This window comes from Oncorhynchus kisutch, unplaced genomic scaffold, assembly GCF_002021735.2.
Source record: "Oncorhynchus kisutch isolate 150728-3 unplaced genomic scaffold, Okis_V2 scaffold3549, whole genome shotgun sequence".
NCBI lineage: Eukaryota > Metazoa > Chordata > Actinopteri > Salmoniformes > Salmonidae > Oncorhynchus > Oncorhynchus kisutch.
The window spans coordinates 7,501-34,820 of NW_022265494.1; the positions used below are offsets into that span (position 1 = coordinate 7,501).

The 27,320-nt window shown below is 42.7% G+C and overlaps 1 protein-coding gene across 1 annotated transcript in view; it reads left to right on the forward strand.

The window, feature by feature from the left end:
• Positions 1-27,320, forward strand: part of grhprb (glyoxylate reductase/hydroxypyruvate reductase b) — a gene marked incomplete at its 5' end in the record, with an annotated part of 38,984 nt that overhangs the window by 7,295 nt on the left and 4,369 nt on the right. Inside the window, 1 exon segment of the mRNA XM_031820596.1 lies at positions 25,940-26,075. Within this exon segment, the coding sequence (XP_031676456.1) occupies positions 25,940-26,075 (136 nt within the window).

Consider the following 27,320-nt stretch of genomic DNA (forward strand, 5'->3'; position numbering starts at 1 on the left):
GGTTTAATGGGGATATGGTACCACTGAGATATGGTTTAATGGGGAATATGGTACCACTGAGATATGGTGTAATGGGGAATATGGTACCACTGAGATATGGTGTAATGGGGAATGTGGTACACTGAGATATGGTGTTAATGGGGAATATGGTACCACTGAGATATTTAATTTTAAATTTTACCTTTATTTAACCAGGCAAGTCAGTTAAGAACACATTCTTATTTTCAATGACGGCCTGGGAACAGTGGGTTAACTGCCTGTTCAGGGGCAGAACGACAGATTTGTACCTTGTCAGCTCGGGGGTTTGAACTCACAACCTTCCGGTTACTAGTCCAACGCTCTAACCACTAGGCTACCCTGCCGAATATGGTACCACTGAGATATGGGGAATATGGTACCACTGAGATATGGTGTAATGGGGAATATGGTACCACTGAGATATGGGGAATATGGTACCACTGAGATATGGTGTAATGGGGAATATGGTACCACTGAGATATGGGGAATATGGTACCACTGAGATATTGGTGTTAATGGGGAATATAGTACCACTGAGATATGGTGTTAATGGGGAATATGGTACCACTGAGATATGGTTTAATGGAGAATATGGTGCCACTGAGATATGGTGTAATGGGGAATATGGTACCACTGAGATATGGTGTTAATGGGGAATATGGTACCACTGAGATATGGTTTAATGGGGAATATGGTACCACTGAGATATGGTGTAATGGGGAATATGGTACCACTGAGATATGGTGTAATGGGGAATATGGTACAGAGCACTGAGATATGGTTTAATGGGGAATATGGTACCGCTGAGATATGGTGTAATGGGGAATATGGTACAGAGCGCTGAGATATGGTGTAATGGGGAATATGGTACATAGCGCTGAGATATGGTGTAATGGGGAATATGGTACAGAGCGCTGAGATATGGTGTAATGGGGGAATATGGTACAGAGCGCTGAGATATGGTGTAATGGGGAATATGGTACAGAGCGCTGAGATATGGTGTAATGGGGAATATGGTACAGAGCGCTGAGATATGGTGTAATGGGGAATATGGTACAGAGCGCTGAGATATGGTGTAATGGGGAATATGGTACAGAGCGCTGAGATATGGTGTAATGGGGAATATGGTACAGAGCGCTGAGATATGGTGTAATGGGGAATATGGTACCACTGAGATATGGTTTAATGGGGATATGGTACAGAGCGCTGAGATATGGTGTAATGGGGAATATGGTACCACTGAGATATGGTGTAATGGGGAATATGGTACAGAGCGCTGAGATATGGTGTAATGGGGAATATGGTACCACTGAGATATGGTTTAATGGGGAATACAGTACCACTGAGATATGGTTTAATGGGGAATATGGTACCACTGAGATATGGGGAATATGGTACCACTGAGATATGGGGAATATGGTACCACTGAGATATGGTGTTAATGTGGAATATGGTACCACTGAGATATGGGGAATATGGTACCACTGAGACATGGTTTAATGGGGAATATGGTACCACTGAGATATGGTGTGAATGGGGAATATGGTACCACTGAGATATGGTGTTAGTGGGGAATATGGTACCACTGAGATATGGTTTAATGGGGAATATGGTACCACTGAGATATGGTGTAATGGGGAATATGGTACCACTGAGATATGGTGTTAATGGGGAATATGGTAACACTGAGATATGGGGAATATGGTACCACTGAGATATGGTTTAATGGGGAATATGGTACCACTGAAATATGGTGTAATGGGGAATAAGGTACCACTGAGATATGGTGTTAATGTGGAATATGGTACCACTGAGATATGGGGAATATGGTACCACTGAGATATGGTGTAATGGGGAATATGGTACCACTGAGATATGGGGAATATGGTACCACTGAGATATGGTGTAATGGGGAATATGGTACCACAGAGATATGGGGAATATGGTACCACTGAGATATGGTGTTAATGGGGAATATGGTACCACTGAGATATGGTTTAATGGAGAATATGGTGCCACTGAGATATGGTGTTAATGGGGAATATGGTACCACTGAGATATGGTTTAATGGGAAATATGGTACCACTGAGATATGGTGTAATGGGGAATATGGTACCACTGAGATATGGTGTAATGGGGAATATGGTACAGAGCACTGAGATATGGTTTAATGGGAATATGGTACCACTGAGATATGGGGAATATGGTACCACTGAGATATGGGGATATGGTACCCACTGAGATATGGTGTTTAATGTGGAATATGGTACCACTGAGATATGGGGAATATGGTACCACTGAGACATGGTTTAATGGGGAATATGGTACCACTGAGATATGGTGGTGAATGGGGAATATGGTACCACTGAGATATGGTGTTAGTGGGGAATATGGTACCACTGAGATATGGTTTAATGGGGAATATGGTACCACTGAGATATGGTGTAATGGGGAATATGGTACCACTGAGATATGGTGTTATGGGGAATATGGTAACACTGAGATATGGGGAATATGGTACCACTGAGATATGGTTTAATGGGGAATATGGTACAGAGCGCTGAGATATGGTGTAATGGGGAATATGGTACCACTGAGATATGGTGTAATGGGGAATATGGTACAGAGCGCTGAGATATGGTGTAATGGGGAATATGGTACAGAGCGCTGAGATATGGTGTAATGGGGAATATGGTACAGAGCGCTGAGATATGGTGTAATGGGGAATATGGTACAGAGCGCTGAGATATGGTTTAATGGGGAATATGGTACAGAGCGCTGAGATATGGTGTAATGGGGAATATGGTACCACTGAGATATGGTGTAATGGGGAATATGGTACAGAGCGCTGAGATATGGTGTAATGGGGAATATGGTACCACTGAGATATGGTTTAATGGGGAATATGGTACAGAGCGCTGAGATATGGTGTAATGGGGAATATGGTACCACTGAGATATGGTGTAATGGGGAATATGGTACAGAGCGCTGAGATATGGTGTAATGGGGAATATGGTACCACTGAGATATGGTTTAATGGGGAATACAGTACCACTGAGATATGGTTTAATGGGGAATACAGTACCACTGAGATATGGTTTATGGGGAATATGGTACCACTGAGATATGGTGTTAATGTGGAATATGGTACCACTGAGATATGGGGAATATGGTACCACTGAGATATGGGGAATATGGTACCACTGAGATATGGGTGTTACTGTGGAATATGGTACCACTGAGATATGGGGAATATGGTACCACTGAGACATGGTTTAATGGGGAATATGGTACCCACTGAGATATGGTGTGAATGGGGAATATGGTACCACTGAGATATGGTGTTAGTGGGGAATATGGTACCACTGAGATATGGTGTGAATGGGGAATATGGTACCACTGAGATATGGTGTTAGTGGGGGAATATGGTACCACTGAGATATGGTTTAATGGGGAATATGGTACCACTGAGATATGGTGTAATGGGGAATATGGTACCACTGAGATATGGTGTTAATGGGGAATATGGTAACACTGAGATATGGGGAATATTGTACCACTGAGATATGGTTTAATGGGGAATATGGTACCCACTGAAATATGGTGTAATGGGGAATAAGGTACCACTGAGATATGGTGTTAATGTGGAATATGGTACCACTGAGATATGGGGAATATGGTACCACTGAGATATGGTGTAATGGGGAATATGGTACCACTGAGATATGGTGTAATGGGGAATATGGTACCACTGAGATATGGGGAATATGGTACCACTGAGATATGGTGTTAATGGGGAATATGGTACCACTGAGATATGGTTAATGGAGAATATGGTGCCACTGAGATATGGTGTAATGGGGAATATGGTACCACTGAGATATGGTGTAATGGGGAATATGGTACCACTGAGATATGGTGTTAATGGGGAATATGGTACCACTGAGATATGGTTTAATGGGGAATATGGTACCACTGAGATATGGTGTAATGGGGAATATGGTACCACTGAGATATGTGTAATGGGGAATATGGTACCAACTGAGATATGGTGTAATGGGGAATATGGTACGAGGCACTGAGATATGGTGTTAATGGGGAATATGGTACCACTGAGATATGGTGATGGGGAATGATGGTACAGAGCGCTGAGATATGGTGTAATGGGGAATATGGTACATAGCGCTGCAGATGTGGTGTAATGGGGAATATGGTACGAGAGCGCTTGAGATATGGTGTAATGGGCGCAATATTGGTACACGCAGCGCTTGAGATATGGTGTAAATGGGGGAATACTGGTACAGAGCGCTGAGATATGGTGGTAGATGGGGAATATGGATACAGAGCGCTGAGATATGGTTAGTTAATGGGGAATATGGTAACAGAGCGCTGAGATTATGGTGTCATGGGGACATATGGTAACAGAGCGCCTGAGCATATGGTGTAATGGGGAATATGGTACAGAGCGCTGAGATATGGTGTAATGGGGGAGATTAATGGGGGAATAGGTACCACTGAGATATGGTTTAATGGGGAATATGGTAACAGAGCGCTGAGATATGGTGTAATGGGGAATATGGTACCACGAGATATGGTGTAATGGGGAATATGGTACAGAGCGCTGAGATATGGTGTAATGGGGAATATGGTACCACTGAGATATGGTGTAATGGGGAATATGGTACAGAGCGCTGAGATATGGTGTAATGGGGAATATGGTACCACTGAGATATGGTTTAATGGGGAATACAGTACCACTGAGATATGGTTTAATGGGGAATACAGTACCACTGAAGATATGGTTTAATGGGGAATATGGTACCACTGAGATATGGTGTTAATGTGGAATATGGTACCACTGAGATATGGGGAATATGGTACACTGAGATATGGGGAATATGGTACCACTGAGATATGGTGTTAATGTGGAATATGGTACCACTGAGATATGGGGGAATATGGTACCACTGAGACATGGTTTAATGGGGAATATGGTACCACTGAGATATGGTGTGAATGGGGAATATGGTACCACCGAGATATGGTTTAATGGGGAATATGGTACCACTGAGATATGGTGTAATGGGGAATATGGTACCACTGAGATATGGTGTAATGGGGAATATGGTACCACTGAGATATGGTGTATGGGGAATATGGTACAGAGCACTGAGATATGGTTTAATGGGGAATATGGTACCACTGAGATATGGTGTAATGGGGAATATGGTACCACTGAGATATGGTGTTAATGGGGAATATGGTAACACTGAGATATGGGGAATATGGTACCACTGAGATATGGTTTTAATGGGGAATATGGTACCACTGAAATATGGTGTAATGGGGAATAAGGTACCACTGAGATATGGTGTTAATGTGGAATATGGTACCACTGAGATATGGGGAATATGGTACCACTGAGATATGGTGTAATGGGGAATATGGTACCACTGAGATTGGTGTAATGGGGAATATGGTACCACTGAGATATGGGGAATATGGTACCACTGAGATATGGTGTTAATGGGGAATATGGTACCGACTGAGATATGGTTTAATGGAGAATATGGTGCCACCTGAGATATGGTGTAATGGGGAATATGGTACCACTGAGATATGGTGTAATGGGGAATATGGTACCACTGAGATATGGTGTTAATGGGGAATATGGTACCACTGAGATATGGTTTAATGGGGAATATGGTACCACTGAGATATGGTGTAATGGGGAATATGGTACCACTGAGATATGGTGTAATGGGGAATATGGTACCACTGAGATATGGTGTAATGGGGAATATGGTACAGAGCACTGAGATATGGTTTAATGGGGAATATGGTACCACTGAGATATGGTGTAATGGGGAATATGGTACAGAGCGCTGAGATATGGTGTAATGGGGAATATGGTACATAGCGCTGAGATATGGTGTAATGGGGAATATGTACAGAGCGCTGAGATATGGTGTAATGGGGAATATGGTACAGAGCGCTGAGATATGGTGTAATGGGGAATATGGTACAGAGCGCTGAGATATGGTGTAATGGGGAATATGGTACAGAGCGCTGAGATATGGTGTAATGGGGAATATGGTACAGAGCGCTGAGATATGGTTTAATGGGGAATATGGTACAGAGCGCTGAGATATGGTGTAATGGGGAATATGGTACCACTGAGATATGGTGTAATGGGGAATATGGTACAGAGCGCTGAGATATGGTGTAATGGGGAATATGGTACCACTGAGATATGGTTTAATGGGGAATATGGTACAGAGCGCTGAGATATGGTGTAATGGGGAATATGGTACCACTGAGATATGGTGTAATGGGGAATATGGGTACAGAGCGCTGAGATATGGTGTAATGGGGAATATGGTACCACTGAGATATGGTTTAATGGGGAATACAGTACCACTGAGATATGGTTTAATGGGGAATACAGTACCACTGAGATATGGTTTAATGGGGAATATGGTACCACTGAGATATGGTGTTAATGTGGAATATGGTACCACTGAGATATGGGGAATATGGTACCACTGAGATATGGGGAATATGGTACCACTGAGATATGGTGTTAATGTGGAATATGGTACCACTGAGATATGGGGAATATGGTACCACTGAGACATGGTTTAATGGGGAATATGGTACCACTGAGATATGGTGTGAATGGGGAATATGGTACCACTGAGATATGGTGTTAGTGGGAATATGGTACCACTGAGATATGGTGTGAATGGGGAATATGGTACCACTGAGATATGGTGTTAGTGGGGAATATGGTACCACTGAGATATGGTTTAATGGGGAATATGGTACCACTGAGATATGGTGTAATGGGGAATATGGTACCACTGAGATATGGTGTTAATGGGGAATATGGTAACACTGAGATATGGGGAATATTGTACCACTGAGATATGGTTTAATGGGGAATATGGTACCACTGAAATATGGTGTAATGGGGAATAAGGTACCACTGAGATATGGTGTTAATGTGGAATATGGTACCACTGAGATATTGGGAATATGGTACCACTGAGATATGGTGTAATGGGGAATATGGTACCACTGATATATGGTGTAATGGGGAATATGGTACCACTGAGATATGGGGAATATGGTACCACTGAGATATGGTGTTAATGGGGAATATGGTACCACTGAGATATGGTTTAAATGGAGAATATGGTGCCCCCAACTGAGATATGGGTGTAATGGGGAACTATGGTACCACTGAGAATATGGTGTAATGAGGGAAGATGGTACCACTGATAGTAGGGGTGTGAATGGGAATATGGTACCACTGAGATATGGTTTAATGGGGAATATGGTACCAACTGAGATAGTGGTGTAATGGGGATTATGGTACCACTGAGATATGGTTGTAATGGGGAATATGGTACCACTGAGATATGGTGTCAATGGGGAATATGGTACAGAGCACTGAGATAGGGTTTAATGGGGATATTGTACCACTGAGGAATTGTGTAATGGGGAATATGGTACAGAGCGCTGAGATATGGTGTAATGGGGAATATGGTACATAGCGCTGAGATATGGTGTAATGGGGAATATGGTACAGAGCGCTGAGATATGGTGTAATGGGGAATATGGTACAGAGCGCTGAGATATGGTGTAATGGGGAATATGGTACAGAGCGCTGAGATATGGTGTAATGGGGAATATGGTACAGAGCGCTGAGATATGGTGTAATGGGGAATATGGTACAGAGCGCTGAGATATGGTGTAATGGGGAATATGGTACAGAGCGCTGAGATATGGTGTAATGGGGAATATGGTACAGAGCGCTGAGATATGGTGTAATGGGGAATATGGTACCACTGAGATATGGTTTAATGGGGAATATGGTACAGAGCGCTGAGATATGGTGTAATGGGGAATATGGTACCACTGAGATATGGTGTAATGGGGAATATGGTACAGAGCGCTGAGATATGGTGTAATGGGGAATATGGTACCACTGAGATATGGTGTAATGGGGAATATGGTACAGAGCGCTGAGATATGGTGTAATGGGGAATATGGTACCACTGAGATATGGTTTAATGGGGAATACAGTACCACTGAGATATGGTTTAATGGGGAATACAGTACCACTGAGATATGGTTTTAATGGGGAATATGGTACCACTGAGATATGGTGTTAATGTGGAATATGGTACCACTGAGATATGGGGAATATGGTACCACTGAGATATGGGGAATATGGTACCACTGAGATATGGTGTTAATGTGGAATATGGTACCACTGAGATATGGGGAATATGGTACCACTGAGACATGGTTTAATGGGGAATATGGTACCACTGAGATATGGTGTGAATGGGGAATATGGTACCACCGAGATATGGTTTAATGGGGAATATGGTACCACTGAGATATGGTGTAATGGGGAATATGGTACCACTGAGATATGGTGTAATGGGGAATATGGTACCACTGAGATATGGTGTAATGGGGAATATGGTACAGAGCACTGAGATATGGTTTAATGGGGAATATGGTACCACTGAGATATGGTGTAATGGGGAATATGGTACCACTGAGATATGGTGTTAATGGGGAATATGGTAACACTGAGATATGGGGAATATGGTACCACTGAGATATGGTTTAATGGGGAATATGGTACCACTGAAATATGGTGTAATGGGGAATAAGGTACCACTGAGATATGGTGTTAATGTGGAATATGGTACCACTGAGATATGGGGAATATGGTACCACTGAGATATGGTGTAATGGGGAATATGGTACCACTGAGATATGGTGTAATGGGGAATATGGTACCACTGAGATATGGGGAATATGGTACCACTGAGATATGGTGTTAATGGGGAATATGGTACCACTGAGATATGGTTTAATGGAGAATATGGTGCCACTGAGATATGGTGTAATGGGGAATATGGTACCACTGAGATATGGTGTAATGGGGAATATGGTACCACTGAGATATGGTGTTAATGGGGAATATGGTACCACTGAGATATGGTTTAATGGGGAATATGGTACCACTGAGATATGGTGTAATGGGGAATATGGTACCACTGAGATATGGTGTAATGGGGAATATGGTACCACTGAGATATGGTGTAATGGGGAATATGGTACAGAGCACTGAGATATGGTTTAATGGGGAATATGGTACCACTGAGATATGGTGTAATGGGGAATATGGTACAGAGCGCTGAGATATGGTGTAATGGGGAATATGGTACATAGCGCTGAGATATGGTGTAATGGGGAATATGGTACAGAGCGCTGAGATATGGTGTAATGGGGAATATGGTACAGAGCGCTGAGATATGGTGTAATGGGGAATATGGTACAGAGCGCTGAGATATGGTGTAATGGGGAATATGGTACAGAGCGCTGAGATATGGTGTAATGGGAATATGGTACAGAGCGCTGAGATATGGTGTAATGGGGAATATGGTACAGAGCGCTGAGATATGGTGTAATGGGGAATATGGTACAGAGCGCTGAGATATGGTGTAATGGGGAATATGGTACCACTGAGATATGGTTTAATGGGGAATATGGTACAGAGCGCTGAGATATGGTGTAATGGGGAATATGGTACCACTGAGATATGGTGTAATGGGGAATATGGTACAGAGCGCTGAGATATGGTGTAATGGGGAATATGGTACCACTGAGATATGGTGTAATGGGGGAATATGGTACAGAGCGCTGAGATATGGTGTAATGGGGAATATGGTACCACTGAGATATGGTTTAATGGGGAATACAGTACCACTGAGATATGGTTTAATGGGGGAATATGGTACCACTGAGATATGGTGTTAATGTGGAATATGGTACCACTGAGATATGGGGAATATGGTACCACTGAGATATGGGGAATATGGTACCACTGAGATATGGTGTTAATGTGGAATATGGTACCACTGAGATATGGGGAATATGGTACCACTGAGACATGGTTTAATGGGGAATATGGTACCACTGAGATATGGTGTGAATGGGGAATATGGTACCACTGAGATATGGTGTTAGTGGGGAATATGGTACCACTGAGATATGGTTTAATGGGGAATATGGTACCACTGAGATATGGTGTAATGGGGAATATGGTACCACTGAGATATGGTGTTAATGGGGAATATGGTAACACTGAGATATGGGGAATATGGTACCACTGAGATATGGTTTAATGGGGAATATGGTACCACTGAAATATGGTGTAATGGGGAATAAGGTACCACTGAGATATGGTGTTAATGTGGAATATGGTACCACTGAGATATGGTGTAATGGGGAATATGGTACCACTGAGATATGGGGAATATGGTACCACTGAGATATGGTGTAATGGGGAATATGGTACCACTGAGATATGGGGAATATGGTACCACTGAGATATGGTGTTAATGGGGAATATGGTACCACTGAGATATGGTTTAATGGAGAATATGGTGCCACAAAGATATGGTGTAATGGGGAATATGGTACCACTGAGATATGGTGTTAATGGGGAATATGGTACCACTGAGATATGGTTTAATGGGGAATATGGTACCACTGAGATATGGTGTAATGGGGAATATGGTACCACTGAGATATGGTGTAATGGGGAATATGGTACCACTGAGATATGGTGTAATGGGGAATATGGTACAGAGCACTGAGATATGGTTTAATGGGGAATATGGTACCACTGAGATATGGTGTAATGGGGAATATGGTACAGAGCGCTGAGATATGGTGTAATGGGGAATATGGTACATAGCGCTGAGATATGGTGTAATGGGGAATATGGTACAGAGCGCTGAGATATGGTGTAATGGGGAATATGGTACAGAGCACTGAGATATGGTGTAATGGGGAATATGGTACAGAGCGCTGAGATATGGTGTAATGGGGAATATGGTACAGAGCGCTGAGATATGGTGTAATGGGGAATATGGTACAGAGCGCTGAGATATGGTGTAATGGGGAATATGGTACAGAGCGCTGAGATATGGTGTAATGGGGAATATGGTACAGAGCGCTGAGATATGGTGTAATGGGGAATATGGTACAGAGCGCTGAGATATGGTGTAATGGGGAATATGGTACCACTGAGATATGGTTTAATGGGGAATATGGTACAGAGCGCTGAGATATGGTGTAATGGGGAATATGGTACCACTGAGATATGGTGTAATGGGGAATATGGTACAGAGCGCTGAGATATGGTGTAATGGGGAATATGGTACCACTGAGATATGGTTTAATGGGGAATATGGTACAGAGCGCTGAGATATGGTGTAATGGGGAATATGGTACCACTGAGATATGGTGTAATGGGGAATATGGTACAGAGCGCTGAGATATGGTGTAATGGGGAATATGGTACCACTGAGATATGGTTTAATGGGGAATACAGTACCACTGAGATATGGTTTAATGGGGAATACAGTACCACTGAGATATGGTTTAATGGGGAATATGGTACCACTGAGATATGGTGTTAATGTGGAATATGGTACCACTGAGATATGGGGAATATGGTACCACTGAGATATGGGGAATATGGTACCACTGAGATATGGTGTTAATGTGGAATATGGTACCACTGAGATATGGGGAATATGGTACCACTGAGATATGGTGTTAATGGGGAATATGGTACCACTGAGATATGGTGTTAATGGGGAATATGGTACCACTGAGATATGGGGAATATGGTACCACTGAGATATGGTGTTAATGGGGAATATGGTACCACTGAGATATGGGGAATATGGTACCACTGAGATATGGTGTTAATGTGGAATATGGTACCACTGAGATATGGTGTTAATGTGGAATATGGTACCACTGAGATATGGTGTTAATGGGGAATATGCTACCACTGAGATATGGTGTTAATGGGGAATATGCTACCACTGAGATATGGTGTTAATGTGGAATATGGTACCACTGAGATATGGTGTTAATGGGGAATATGGTACCACTGAGATATGGTGTTAATGGGGAATATGGTACCACTGAGATATGGGGAATATGGTACCACTGAGATATGGTGTTAATGGGGAATATGGTACCACTGAGATATGGTGTTAATGGGGAATATGGTACCACTGAGATATGGTGTTAATGGGGAATATGGTACCACTGAGATATGGTTTAATGGGGAATATGGTACCACTGAGATATGGTGTAATGGGGAATATGGTACCACTGAGATATGGTGTAATGGGGAATATGGTACCACTGAGATATAGTGTAATGGGGAATATGGTACAGAGCACTGAGATATGGTTTAATGGGGAATATGGTACCACTGAGATATGGTGTAATGGGGAATATGGTACAGAGCGCTGAGATATGGTGTAATGGGGAATATGGTACCACTGAGATATGGTGTAATGGGGAATATGGTACAGAGCGCTGAGATATGGTGTAATGGGGAATATGGTACCACTGAGATATGGTTTAATGGGGAATACAGTACCACTGAGATATGGTTTAATGGGGAATACAGTACCACTGAGATATGGTTTAATGGGGAATATGGTACCACTGAGATATGGTGTTAATGTGGAATATGGTACCACTGAGATATGGGGAATATGGTACCACTGAGATATGGGGAATATGGTACCACTGAGATATGGTGTTAATGTGGAATATGGTACCACTGAGATATGGGGAATATGGTACCACTGAGACATGGTTTAATGGGGAATATGGTACCACTGAGATATGGTGTGAATGGGGAATATGGTACCACTGAGATATGGTGTTAGTGGGGAATATGGTACCACTGAGATATGGTTTAATGGGGAATATGGTACCACTGAGATATGGTGTAATGGGGAATATGGTACCACTGAGATATGGTGTTAATGGGGAATATGGTAACACTGAGATATGGGGAATATGGTACCACTGAGATATGGTTTAATGGGGAATATGGTACCACTGAAATATGGTGTAATGGGGAATAAGGTACCACTGAGATATGGTGTTAATGTGGAATATGGTACCACTGAGATATGGGGAATATGGTACCAACTGAGATATGGTGTAATGGGGAATATGGTACCACTGAGATATGGTGTAATGGGGAATATGGTACCACTGAGATATGGGGAATATGGTACCACTGAGATATGGTGTTAATGGGGAATATGGTACCACTGAGATATGGTTTAATGGAGAATATGGTGCCACTGAGATATGGTGTAATGGGGAATATGGTACCACTGAGATATGGTGTAATGGGGAATATGGTACCACTGAGATATGGTGTTAATGGGGAATATGGTACCACTGAGATATGGTTTAATGGGGAATATGGTACCACTGAGATATGGTGTAATGGGGAATATGGTACCACTGAGATATGGTGTAATGGGGAATATGGTACCACTGAGATATGGTGTAATGGGGAATATGGTACAGAGCACTGAGATATGGTTTAATGGGGAATATGGTACCACTGAGATATGGTGTAATGGGAATATGGTACAGAGCGCTGAGATATGGGTGTAATGGGGAATATGGTACATAGCGCTGAGATATGGTGTAATGGGGAATATGGTACAGAGCGCTGAGATATGGTGTAATGGGGAATATGGTACAGAGCGCTGAGATATGGTGTAATGGGGAATATGGTACAGAGCGCTGAGATATGGTGTAATGGGGAATATGGTACAGAGCGCTGAGATATGGTGTAATGGGGAATATGGTACAGAGCGCTGAGATATGGTGTAATGGGGAATATGGTACAGAGCGCTGAGATATGGTGTAATGGGGAATATGGTACAGAGCGCTGAGATATGGTGTAATGGGGAATATGGTACCACTGAGATATGGTTTAATGGGGAATATGGTACAGAGCGCTGAGATATGGTGTAATGGGGAATATGGTACCACTGAGATATGGTGTAATGGGGAATATGGTACAGAGCGCTGAGATATGGTGTAATGGGGAATATGGTACCACTGAGATATGGTTGTAATGGGGGAATATGGTACAGAGCGCTGAGATATGGTGTAATGGGGAATATGGTACCACTGAGATATGGTTTAATGGGGAATACAGTACCACTGAGATATGGTTTAATGGGGAATACAGTACCACTGAGATATGGTTTAATGGGGAATATGGTACCACTGAGATATGGTGTTAATGTGGAATATGGTACACTGAGATATGGGGAATATGGTACCACTGAGATATGGGGAATATGGTACCACTGAGATATGGTGTTAATGTGGAATATGGTACCACTGAGATATGGGGAATATGGTACCACTGAGACATGGTTTAATGGGGAATATGGTACCACTGAGATATGGTGTGAATGGGGAATATGGTACCACCGAGATATGGTTTAATGGGGAATATGGTACCACTGAGATATGGTGTAATGGGGAAATATGGTACCACTGAGATATGGTGTCATGGGGGAATATGGTACCACTGAGATATGGTGTAATGGGGAATATGGTACAGAGCACTGAGATATGGTTTAATGGGGAATATGGTACCACTTGAGATATGGTGTAATGGGGAATATGGTACCACTGAGATATGGTGTTAATGGGGAATATGGTAACACTGAGATATGGGGAATATGGTACCACTGAGATATGGTTTAATGGGGAATATGGTACCACTGAAATATGGTGTAATGGGGAATAAGGTACCACTGAGATATGGTGTTAATGTGGAATATGGTACCACTGAAGATATGGGGAATATGGTACCACTGAGATATGGTGTATGGGGAATATGGTACCACTGAGATATGGTGTAATGGGGAATATGGTACCACTGAGATATGGGGAATATGGTACCACTGAGATATGGTGTTAATGGGGAATATGGTACCACTGAGATATGGTTTAATGGAGAATATGGTGCCACTGAGATATGGTGTAATGGGGAATATGGTACCACTGAGATATGGTGTTAATGGGGAATATGGTACCACTGAGATATGGTTTAATGGGGAATATGGTACCACTGAGATATGGTGTAATGGGGAATATGGTACCACTGAGATATGGTGTAATGGGGAATATGGTACCACTGAGATATGGTGTAATGGGGAATATGGTACAGAGCACTGAGATATGGTTTAATGGGGAATATGGTACCACTGAGATATGGTGTAATGGGGAATATGGTACAGAGCGCTGAGATATGGTGTAATGGGGAATATGGTACATAGCGCTGAGATATGGTGTAATGGGGAATATGGTACAGAGCGCTGAGATATGGTGTAATGGGGAATATGGTACAGAGCGCTGAGATATGGTGTATGGGGAATATGGTACAGAGCGCTGAGATATGGTGTAATGGGGAATATGGTACAGAGCGCTGAGATATGGTGTAAATGGGGAATATGGTACAGAGCGCTGAGATATGGTGTAATGGGGAATATGGTACAGAGCGCTGAGATATGGGTGTAATGGGGAATATGGTACAGAGCGCTGAGATATGGTGTAATGGGGAATATGGTACAGAGCGCTGAGATATGGTGTAATGGGGATATGGTACCACTGAGATATGGTTTAATGGGGGAATATGGTACAGAGCGCTGAGATATGGTGTAATGGGGAATATGGTACCACTGAGATATGGTGGTAATGGGGAATATGGTACAGAGCGCTGAGATATGGTGTAATGGGGAATATGGTACCACTGAGATATGGTGTAATGGGGAATATGGTACAGAGCGCTGAGATATGGTGTAATGGGGAATATGGTACCACTGAGATATGGTTTAATGGGGAATACAGTACCACTGAGATATGGTTTAATGGGGAATATGGTACCACTGAGATATGGTGTTAATGTGGAATATGGTACCACTGAGATAATGGGGAATATGGTACCACTGAGATATGGGGAATATGGTACCACTGAGATATGGTGTTAATGTGGAATATGGTACCACTGAGATATGGGGGAATATGGTACCACTGAGACATGGTTTAATGGGGAATATGGTACCACTGAGATATGGTGTGAATGGGGAATATGGTACCACTGAGATATGGTGTTGTGGGGAATATGGTACCACTGAGATATGGTTTAATGGGGAATATGGTACCACTGAGATATGGTGTAATGGGGAATATGGTACCACTGAGATATGGTGTAATGGGATATGGTAACACTGAGATATGGGAATATGGTTACCACTGAGATATGGTTTAATGGGGAATATGGTACCACTGAAATATGGTGTAATGGGGAATAAGGTACCACTGAGATATGGTGTTAACTGTGGAATATGTACCACTGAGATATGGTGTAATGGGGAATATGGTACCACTGAGATTGGGAATATGGGTACCACTGAGATATGTGTAATGGGGAATATGGTAACCACTGAGATATGGGGAATATGGTACCACTGAGATATGGGTTAATGGGGAATATGGTACCACTGAGATATGGTTTAATGGAGAATATGGTGCCACAAAGATATGGTGTTAATGGGGAATATGGTACCACTGAGATATGGTGTTAATGGGGGAATATGGTACCACTGAGATATGGTGTAATGGGGAATATGGGTACCACTGAGATATGGTGTAATGGGGAATATGGTACCACTGAGATATGGTGTAATGGGGAATATGGACAGAAGCACTGAGATATGGTTTAATGGGGAATATGGTACCACTGAGATATGGTGTAATGGGGAATATGGTACAGAGCGCTGAGATATGGTGTAATGGGGAATATGGTACATAGCGCTGAGATATGGTGTAATGGGGAATATGGTACCAGAGCGCTGAGATATGGTGTAATGGGGAATATGGTACAGAGCCACTGAGATATGGGTTAATGGGGATATGGTACCAGAGCGCTGAGATATGGTGTAATGGGGAATATGGTACAGAGCGCTGAGATATGGTGTAATGGGAATATGGTACAGAGCGCTGAGATATGGTGTAATGGGGAATATGGTACAGAGCGCTGGAATATGGTGTAATTGGGGAATATGGTACAGAGCGCTGAGATATGGTGTAATTGGGAATATGGTACAGAGCGCTTGAGATATGGTGTAATGGGGAATATGGTACCACTGAGATATGGTTTAATGGGGAATATGGTACAGAGCGCTGAGATATGGTGTAATGGGGAATATGGTACCACTGAGATATGGTGTAATGGGGAATATGGTACAGAGCGCTGAGATATGGTGTAATGGGGAATATGGTACCACTGAGATATGGTTTAATGGGGAATATGGTACAGAGCGCTGAGATATGGTGTAATGGGGAATATGGTACCACTGAGATATGGTGTAATGGGGAATATGGTACAGAGCGCTGAGATATGGTGTAATGGGGAATATGGTACCACTGAGATATGGTTTAATGGGGAATACAGTACCACTGAGATATGGTTTAATGGGGAATACAGTACCACTGAGATATGGTTTAATGGGGAATATGGTACCACTGAGATATGGTGTTAATGTGGAATATGGTACCACTGAGATATGGGGAATATGGTACCACTGAGATATGGGGAATATGGTACCACTGAGATATGGTGTTATATGGTGTGAATGTGGGTACCACTGAGATATGGGAATGATGGTACCACTGAGATATGGTGTTAATGGGGAATATGGTACCACTGAGAATAATGGTTAATGGGGAAATATGGTACCACTGAGATATGGGGAATATGGTACCACTGAGATATTGTGTTAATGGGGAATATGGTACCACTGAGATATGGGGAATATCTGGTACCACTGAGATATGGTGTTAATGGGAAATATGGTACCACTGGAGATATGGTGTTAAATGTGGAATATGGTACCCACTGAGATATTGTGTTAATGGGGATATGGCTACCACTGAGATAATGGTGTTAATGGTGAATAGCTGACCACTGAGATATGGTGTTAATGTGGAATATGTTACCACTGAGATATGGGTGTTAATGGGGAAATATGGTACCACTGAGATAAATGGTGTTATGGGGAATATGGTACCACTGAGATATGGGGGAATAGTGGTGTTAATGGGGAATATGGTACCACTGAGATATGGTGTTAATGGGGGAATATGGTACCACGAGATATGGTTGTTAATGGGGAATATGGTACCACTGAGATATGGTTTAATGGGGAATATGGTACCACTGAGATATGGTGTAATGGGGAATATGGTACCACTGAGATATGGTTGTAATGGGGAATATGGTACCACTGAGATATGGTTTAATGGGGAATATGGTACCACTGAGATTATGGTGTAATGGCGGAATATGGTACAGAAGCGCTGAGATATGGTGTAATGGGGAATATGGTACCACTGAGATATGGTGTAATGGGGAATATGGTACAGAGCGCTGAGATATGTGTAATGGGGAATATGGTACCACTGAGATTATGGTTTAATGGGGAATACAGTACCACTGAGATATGGTTTAATGGGGAATACAGTACCACTGAGATATGGTTTAATGGGGAATATGGTACCACTGAGATATGGTGTTAATGTGGAATTATGGTACCACTGAGATATGGGGAATATGGTACCACTGAGATATGGGGAATATGGTACCACTGAGATATGGTGTTAATGTGGAATATGGTACCACTGAGATATGGGGAATATGGTACCACTGAGACATGGTTTAATGGGGAATATGGTACCACTGAGATATGGTGTGAATGGGGAATATGGTACCACTGAGATATGGTGTTAGTGGGGAATATGGTACCACTGAGATATGGTTTAATGGGGAATATGGTACCACTGAGATATGGTGTAATGGGGAATATGGTACCACTGAGATATGGTGTTAATGGGGAATATGGTAACACTGAGATATGGGGAATATGGTACCACTGAGATATGGTTTAATGGGGAATATGGTACCACTGAAATATGGTGTAATGGGGAATAAGGTACCACTGAGATATGGTGTTAATGTGGAATATGGTACCACTGAGATATGGGGAATATGGTACCACTGAGATATGGTGTAATGGGGAATATGGTACCACTGAGATATGGTGTAATGGGGGAATATGGTACCACTGAGATATGGGGAATATGGTACCACTGAGATATGGGTGTTAATGGGGAATATGGTACCACTGAGATATGGTTTAATGGAGAATATGGTGCCACTGAGATATGGTGTAATGGGGAATATGGTACCACTGAGATATGGTGTAATGGGGAATATGGTACCACTGAGATATGGTGTTAATGGGGAATATGGTACCACTGAGATATTGGTTTAATGGGGGAATATGGTACCACTGAGATATGGTTGTAATGGGGAATATGGTACCACTGAGATATGGTTGTAATGGGGAATATGGTACCACTGAGATATGGTTGTAATGGGGAATATGGTACAGAGCACTGAGATATGGTTTAATGGGGAATATGGTACCACTGAGATATGGTGTAATGGGGAATATGGTACAGAGCGCTTGAGATATGGTGTAATGGGGAATATGGTACATAGCGCTGAGATATGGTGTAATGGGGAATATGGTACAGAGCGCTGAGATATGGTTGTAATGGGGAATATGGTACAGAGCCGCTGAGATATGGTTGTAATGGGGAATCGGTACAGAGCGCTGAGATATGGTTGTAATGGGGAATATGGTACAGAGCGCTGAGATATGGTGTAATGGGGAATATGGTACAGAGCGCTGAGATATGGTGTAATGGGGAATATGGTACAGAGCGCTGAGATATGGTGTAATGGGGGAATATGGTACAGAGCGCTGAGATATGGTGTAATGGGGGAATATGGTACCACTGAGATATGGTTTAATGGGGAATATGGTACAGAGCGCTGAGATATGGTTGTAATGGGGGAATATGGTACCACTGAGATATGGTGTAATGGGGAATATGGTACAGAGCGCTGAGATATGGTGTAATGGGGAATATGGTACCACTGAGATATGGTGTAATGGGGAATATGGTACAGAGCGCTGAGATATGGTGTAATGGGGAATATGGTACCACTGAGATATGGTTTAATGGGGAATACAGTACCACTGAGATATGGTTTAATGGGGAATACAGTACCACTGAGATATGGTTTAATGGGGAATATGGTACCACTGAGATATGGTGTTAATGTGGAATATGGTACCACTGAGATATGGGGAATATGGTACCACTGAGATATGGGGAATATGGTACCACTGAGATATGGTGTTAATGTGGAATATGGTACCACTGAGATATGGGGAATATGGTACCACTGAGACATGGTTTAAAGGGGAATATGGTACCACTGAGATATGGTGTGAATGGGGAATATGGTACCACTGAGATATGGTGTTAGTGGGGGAATATGGTACCACTGAGATATGGTTTAATGGGGAATATGGTACCACTGAGATATGGTGTAATGGGGAATATGGTACCACTGAGATATGGTGTTAATGGGGAATATGGTAACACTGAGATATGGGGAATATGGTACCACTGAGATATGGTTTAATGGGGAATATGGTACCACTGAAATATGGTGTAATGGGGAATAAGGTACCACTGAGATATGGTGTTAATGTGGAATATGGTACCACTGAGATATGGTGTATGGGGAATATGGTACCACTGAGATATGGGGAATATGGTACCACTGAGATATGGTGTAAATGGGGAATATGGTACCACTGAGATATGGGAATATGTACCACTGAGATATGGTGTTAATGGGGAATATGGTACCACTGAGATATGGTTTAATGGAGAATATGGTGCCACAAAGATATGGTGTAATGGGGAATATGGTACCACTGAGATATGGTGTTAATGGGGAATATGGTACCACTGAGATATGGTTTAATGGGGAATATGGTACCACTGAGATATGGTGGTTGTACTGGGGAATATGGTACCACTGAGCTATGGTTTGGTAATGGGGAATATGGTACCAACTGAGATATGGTGTAATGGGGATGATATGGTACAGAGCACTGAGATATGGTTTAATGGGAATATGGTACCACTGAGATATGGTGTAATGGGAATATGGTACAGAGCGCTGAGATATGGTGTAATGGGGAATATGGTACATAGCGCTGAGATATGGTGTAATGGGGAATATGGATACAAGAGCGCTGAGATATGGTGTAATGGGGAATATGGTACAGAGCACTGAGATATGGTGTAATGGGGAATATGGTACAGAGCGCTGAGATATGGTGTAAATGGGGAATATGGTACAGAGCGCTGAGATATGGTGTAATGGGGAATATGGTACAGAGCGCTGAGATATGGTGTAATGGGGAATATGGTACAGAGCGCTGAGATATGGTGTAATGGGGAATATGGTACGAGCGCTGAGATATGGTGTAATGGGGAATATGGTACAGAGCGCTGAGATATGGTGTAATGGGGAATATGGTACCACTGAGATATGGTTTAATGGGGAATATGGTACAGAGCGCTGAGATATGGTGTAATGGGGAATATGGTACCACTGAGATTGGTGTAATGGGGAATATGGTACAGAGCGCTGAGATATGGTGTAATGGGAATATGGTACCACTGAGATATGGTTTAATGGGGAATATGGTACAGAGCGCTGAGATATGGTGTAATGGGGAATATGGTACCACTGAGATATGGTGGTAATGGGGAATATTGGTACAGAGCCGCTGAGATATGGTGTAATGGGGAATATGGTACCACTGAGATATGGTTTAATGGGGAAATACAGTACCACTGAGATATGGTTTAAATGGGGAATACAGTACCACTGAGATATGGTTTTAATGGGGAATATGGTACCAACTGAGATATGGTGTTAATGTGGAATATGGTACCACTGAGATATGGGGAATATGGTACCCACTGAGATATGGGGAATATGGTACCACTGAGATATGGTGTTAATGTGGAATATGGTACCACTGAGATATGGGGAATATGGTACCACTGAGATATGGTGTTAATGGGGAATATGGTACCACTGAGATATGGTGTTAATGGGGAATATGGTACCCACTGAGATATGGGGAATATGGTACCACTGAGATATGGTGTTAATGGGGAATATGGTACCACTGAGATATGGGGAATATGGTACCACTGAGATATGGTGTTAATGTGGAATATGGTAACCACCTGAGATATGGTGTTAATGTGGAAATATGGTACCACTGAGATTATGGTGTTAATGGGGAATATGCTACCACTGAGATATGGTGTTAATGGGGAATATGCTACCACTGAGATATGGTGTTAATGTGGGAATATGGTACCACTGAGATATGGTGTTAATGGGGAATATGGTACCACTGAGATATGGTGTTTAATGGGGAATATGGTACCACTGAGATATGGGGAATATGGTACCACTGAGATATGGTGTTAATGGGGAATATGGTACCACTGAGATATGGTGTTAATGGGGAATATGGTACCACTGAGATATGGTGTTAATGGGGAATATGGTACCACTGAGATATGGTTTTTTAATGGGGAATATGGTACCACTGAGATATGGTGTAATGGGGAATATGGTACCACTGAGATATGGTGTAATGGGGAATATGGTACCACTGAGATATGGTGTAATGGGGGAATATGGTACAGAGCACTGAGATATGGTTTAATGGGGAATATGGTACCACTGAGATATGGTGTAATGGGGAATATGGTACAGAGCGCTGAGATATGGTGTAATGGGGAATATGGTACATAGCGCTGAGATATGGGTGTATATGGGGAATATGGTACAGAGCGCTGAGATATGGTGTAATGGGGAATATGGTACAGAGCGCTGAGATATGGAATGGTGTAATGGGGAATATGGTACAGAGCGCTGAGATATGGTGTAATGGGGAATATGGTACAGAGCGCTGAGATATGGTGTAATGGGGAATATGGTACAGAGCGCTGAGATATGGTTGTAATGGGGAATATGGTACAGAGCGCTGAGATATGGTGTAATGGGGAATATGGTACAGAGCGCTGAGATATGGTGTAATGGGGAATATGGTACCACTGAGATATGGTTTAATGGGGAATATGGTACAGAGCGCTGAGATATGGTGTATGGGGAATATGGTACCACTGAGATATGGTGTAATGGGGAATATGGTACAGAGCGCTGAGATATGGTGTAATGGGGAATATGGTACCACTGAGATATGGTGTAATGGGGAATATGGTACAGAGCGCTGAGATATGGTGTAATGGGGAATATGGTACCACTGAGATATGGTTTAATGGGGAATACAGTACCACTGAGATATGGTTTAATGGGGAATACAGTACCACTGAGATATGGTTTAATGGGGAATATGGTACCACTGAGATATGGTGTTAATGTGGAATATGGTACCACTGAGATATGGGGAATATGGTACCACTGAGATATGGGGAATATGGTACCACTGAGATATGGTGTTAATGTGGAATATGGTACCACTGAGATATGGGGAATATGGTACCACTGAGACATGGTTTAATGGGGAATATGGTACCACTGAGATATGGTGTGAATGGGGGAATATGGTACCACTGAGATATGGTGTTAGTGGGGAATATGGTACCACTGAGATATGGTTTAATGGGGAATATGGTACCACTGAGATATGGTGTAATGGGGAATATGGTACCACTGAGATATGGTGTTAATGGGGAATATGGTAACACTGAGATATGGGGAATATGGTACCACTGAGATATGGTTTAATGGGAATATGGTACCACTGAAATATGGTGTAATGGGGAATAAGGTACCACTGAGATATGGTGTTAATGTGGAATATGGTACCACTGAGATATGGTGTAATGGGGAATATGGTACCACTGAGATATGGGGAATATGGTACCACTGAGATATGGTGTAATGGGGAATATGGTACCACTGAGATATGGGGAATATGGTACCACTGAGATATGGTGTTAATGGGGAATATGGTACCACTGAGATATGGTTAATGGAGAATATGGTGCCACAAAGATATGGTGTAATGGGGAATATGGTACCACTGAGATATGGTGTTAATGGGGAATATGGTACCACTGAGATATGGTTTAATGGGGAATATGGTACCACTGAGATATGGTGTAATGGGGAATATGGTACCACTGAGATATGGTGTAATGGGGAATATGGTACCACTGAGATATGGTGTAATGGGGAATATGGTACAGAGCACTGAGATATGGTTTAATGGGGAATATGGTACCACTGAGATATGGTGTAATGGGGAATATGGTACAGAGTGCTGAGATATGGTGTAATGGGGAATATGGTACATAGCGCTGAGATATGGTGTAATGGGGAATATGGTACAGAGCGCTGAGATATGGTGTAATGGGGAATATGGTACAGAGCACTGAGATATGGTGTAATTGGGAATATGGTACAGAGCGCTGAGATATGGTGTAATGGGGAATATGGTACAGAGCGCTGAGATATGGTGTAATGGGGAATATGGTACAGAGCGCTGAGATATGGTGTAATGGGGAATATGGTACAGAGCGCTGAGATATGGGTGTAATGGGGAATATGGTACAGAGCGCTGAGATATGGTGTAATGGGGAATATGGTACAGAGCGCTGAGATATGGTGTAATGGGGAATATGGTACCACTGAGATATGGTTTAATGGGGAATATGGTACAGAGCGCTGAGATATGGTGTAATGGGGAATATGGTACCACTGAGATATGGTGTAATGGGGAATATGGTACAGAGCGCTGAGATATGGTGTAATGGGGAATATGGTACCACTGAGATATGGTTTAATGGGGAATATGGTACAGAGCGCTGAGATATGGTGTAATGGGGAATATGGTACCACTGAGATATGGTGTAATGGGGAATATGGTACAGAGCGCTGAGATATGGTGTAATGGGGAATATGGTACCACTGAGATATGGTTTAATGGGGAATACAGTACCACTGAGATATGGTTTAATGGGGAATACAGTACCACTGAGATATGGTTTAATGGGGAATATGGTACCACTGAGATATGGTGTTAATGTGGAATATGGTACCACTGAGATATGGGGAATATGGTACCACTGAGATATGGGGAATATGGTACCACTGAGATATGGTGTTAATGTGGAATATGGTACCACTGAGATATGGGGAATATGGTACCACTGAGATATGGTGTTAATGGGGAATATGGTACCACTGAGATATGGTGTTAATGGGGAATATGGTACCACTGAGATATGGGGAATATGGTACCACTGAGATATGGTGTTAATGGGGAATATGGTACCACTGAGATATGGGGAATATGGTACCACTGAGATATGGTGTTAATGTGGAATATGGTACCACTGAGATATGGTGTAATGTGGAATATGGTACCACTGAGATATGGTGTTAATGGGGAATATGCTACCACTGAGATATGGTGTTAATGGGGAATATGCTACCACTGAGATATGGTGTTAATGTGGAATATGGTACCACTGAGATATGGTGTTAATGGGGAATATGGTACCACTGAGATATGGTGTTAATGGGGAATATGGTACCACTGAGATATGGGGAATATGGTACCACTGAGATATGGTGTTAATGGGGAATATGGTACCACTGAGATATGGTGTTAATGGGGAATATGGTACCACTGAGATATGGTGTTAATGGGGAATATGGTACCACTGAGATATGAATATATAAAATAAAACACTTTTAAAAACATTAAATCAACAATAGTTGGTAAGTGTGTCATTTCTGATGTCATACTGTGTATGTGTTGTGTTGAGAGATTCCTAGACTTGATGCTGAATGTTATGGATGGTCATTGGCCAGTCAGTCTGACTTCCTGACAGTATGTTGTCCTCTCTCCCTCTAGTCTCTATGGATGAGTTGGCCAGTCAGTCTGACTTCCTGACAGTATGATGTCCTCTCTCCCTCTAGTCTCTATGGATGAGCTGGCCAGTCAGTCTGACTTCCTGACTGTGTGTTGTGCTCTGACACCAGAGACTAAAGACATCTGTAACAAGGACCTGTTCTCCAAAATGAAGAATACCTCCATCTTCATCAACACCAGCAGGTGACCAAGCACACACACACACACACACACACACACACAGTAACAAATGGTAACACATGTAACATGATGATGGCTGTGTGTGTGGTAGACAGTAACATGATGATGGCTGTGTGTGTGGTAGACAGTAACATGATGATGGCTGTGTGTGTGGTAGACAGTAACATGATGATGGCTGTGTGTGTGGTAGACAGTAACATGATGATGGCTGTGTGTGGTAGACAGTAACATGATGATGGCTGTGTGTGTGCTAGACAGTAACATGATGATGGCTGTGTGTGTGGTAGACAGTAACATGATGATGGCTGTGTGTGGTAGAGGAGGGTGGTAGACATGATGATGGCTGTGTGTGGTAGAGGAGGGGTGGTAGACAGTAACATGATGATGGCTGTGTGTGGTAGACAGTAACATGATGATGGCTGTGTGTGTGCTAGACAGTAACATGATGATGGCTGTGTGTGGTAGAGGAGGGGTGGTAGACATGATGATGGCTGTGTGTGGTAGAGGAGGGGTGGTAGACAGTAACATGATGATGGCTGTGTGTGGTAGAGGAGGGGTGGTAGACAGTAACATGATGATGGCTGCGTGTGGTAGAGGAGGGGTGGTAGACAGTAACATGATGATGGCTGTGTGTGGTAGACAGTAACATGATGATGGCTGTGTGTGTGGTAGACAGTAACATGATGATGGCTGTGTGTGTGGTAGAGGAGGGGTGGTAGACAGTAACATGATGATGGCTGTGTGTGGTAGAGGAGGGTTGGTAGACAGTAACATGATGATGGCTGTGTGTGGTAGATAGTAACATGATGATGGCTGTGTGTGGTAGACAGTAACATGATGATGGCTGTGTGTGGTAGAGGGGTGGTAGACAGTAACATGGTGATGGCTGTGTGTGGTAGACAGTAACATGGTGATGGCTGTGTGTGGTAGAGGAGGGGTGGTAGACAGTAACATGATGATGGCTGTGTGTGGTAGAGGAGGGGTGGTAGACAGTAACATGGTGATGGCTGTGTGTGGTAGAGGGGTGGTAGACAGTAACATGGTGATGGCTGTGTGTGGTAGACAGTAACATGATGATGGCTGTGTGTGGTAGAGGAGGGGTGGTAGACAGTAACATGATGATGGCTGTGTGTGGTAGAGGAGGGGTGGTAGACAGTAACATGATGATGACTGTGGGTGGTAGACAGTAACATGATGATGGCTGTGTGTGGTAGACAGTAACATGATGATGGCTGTGTGTGGTAGAGG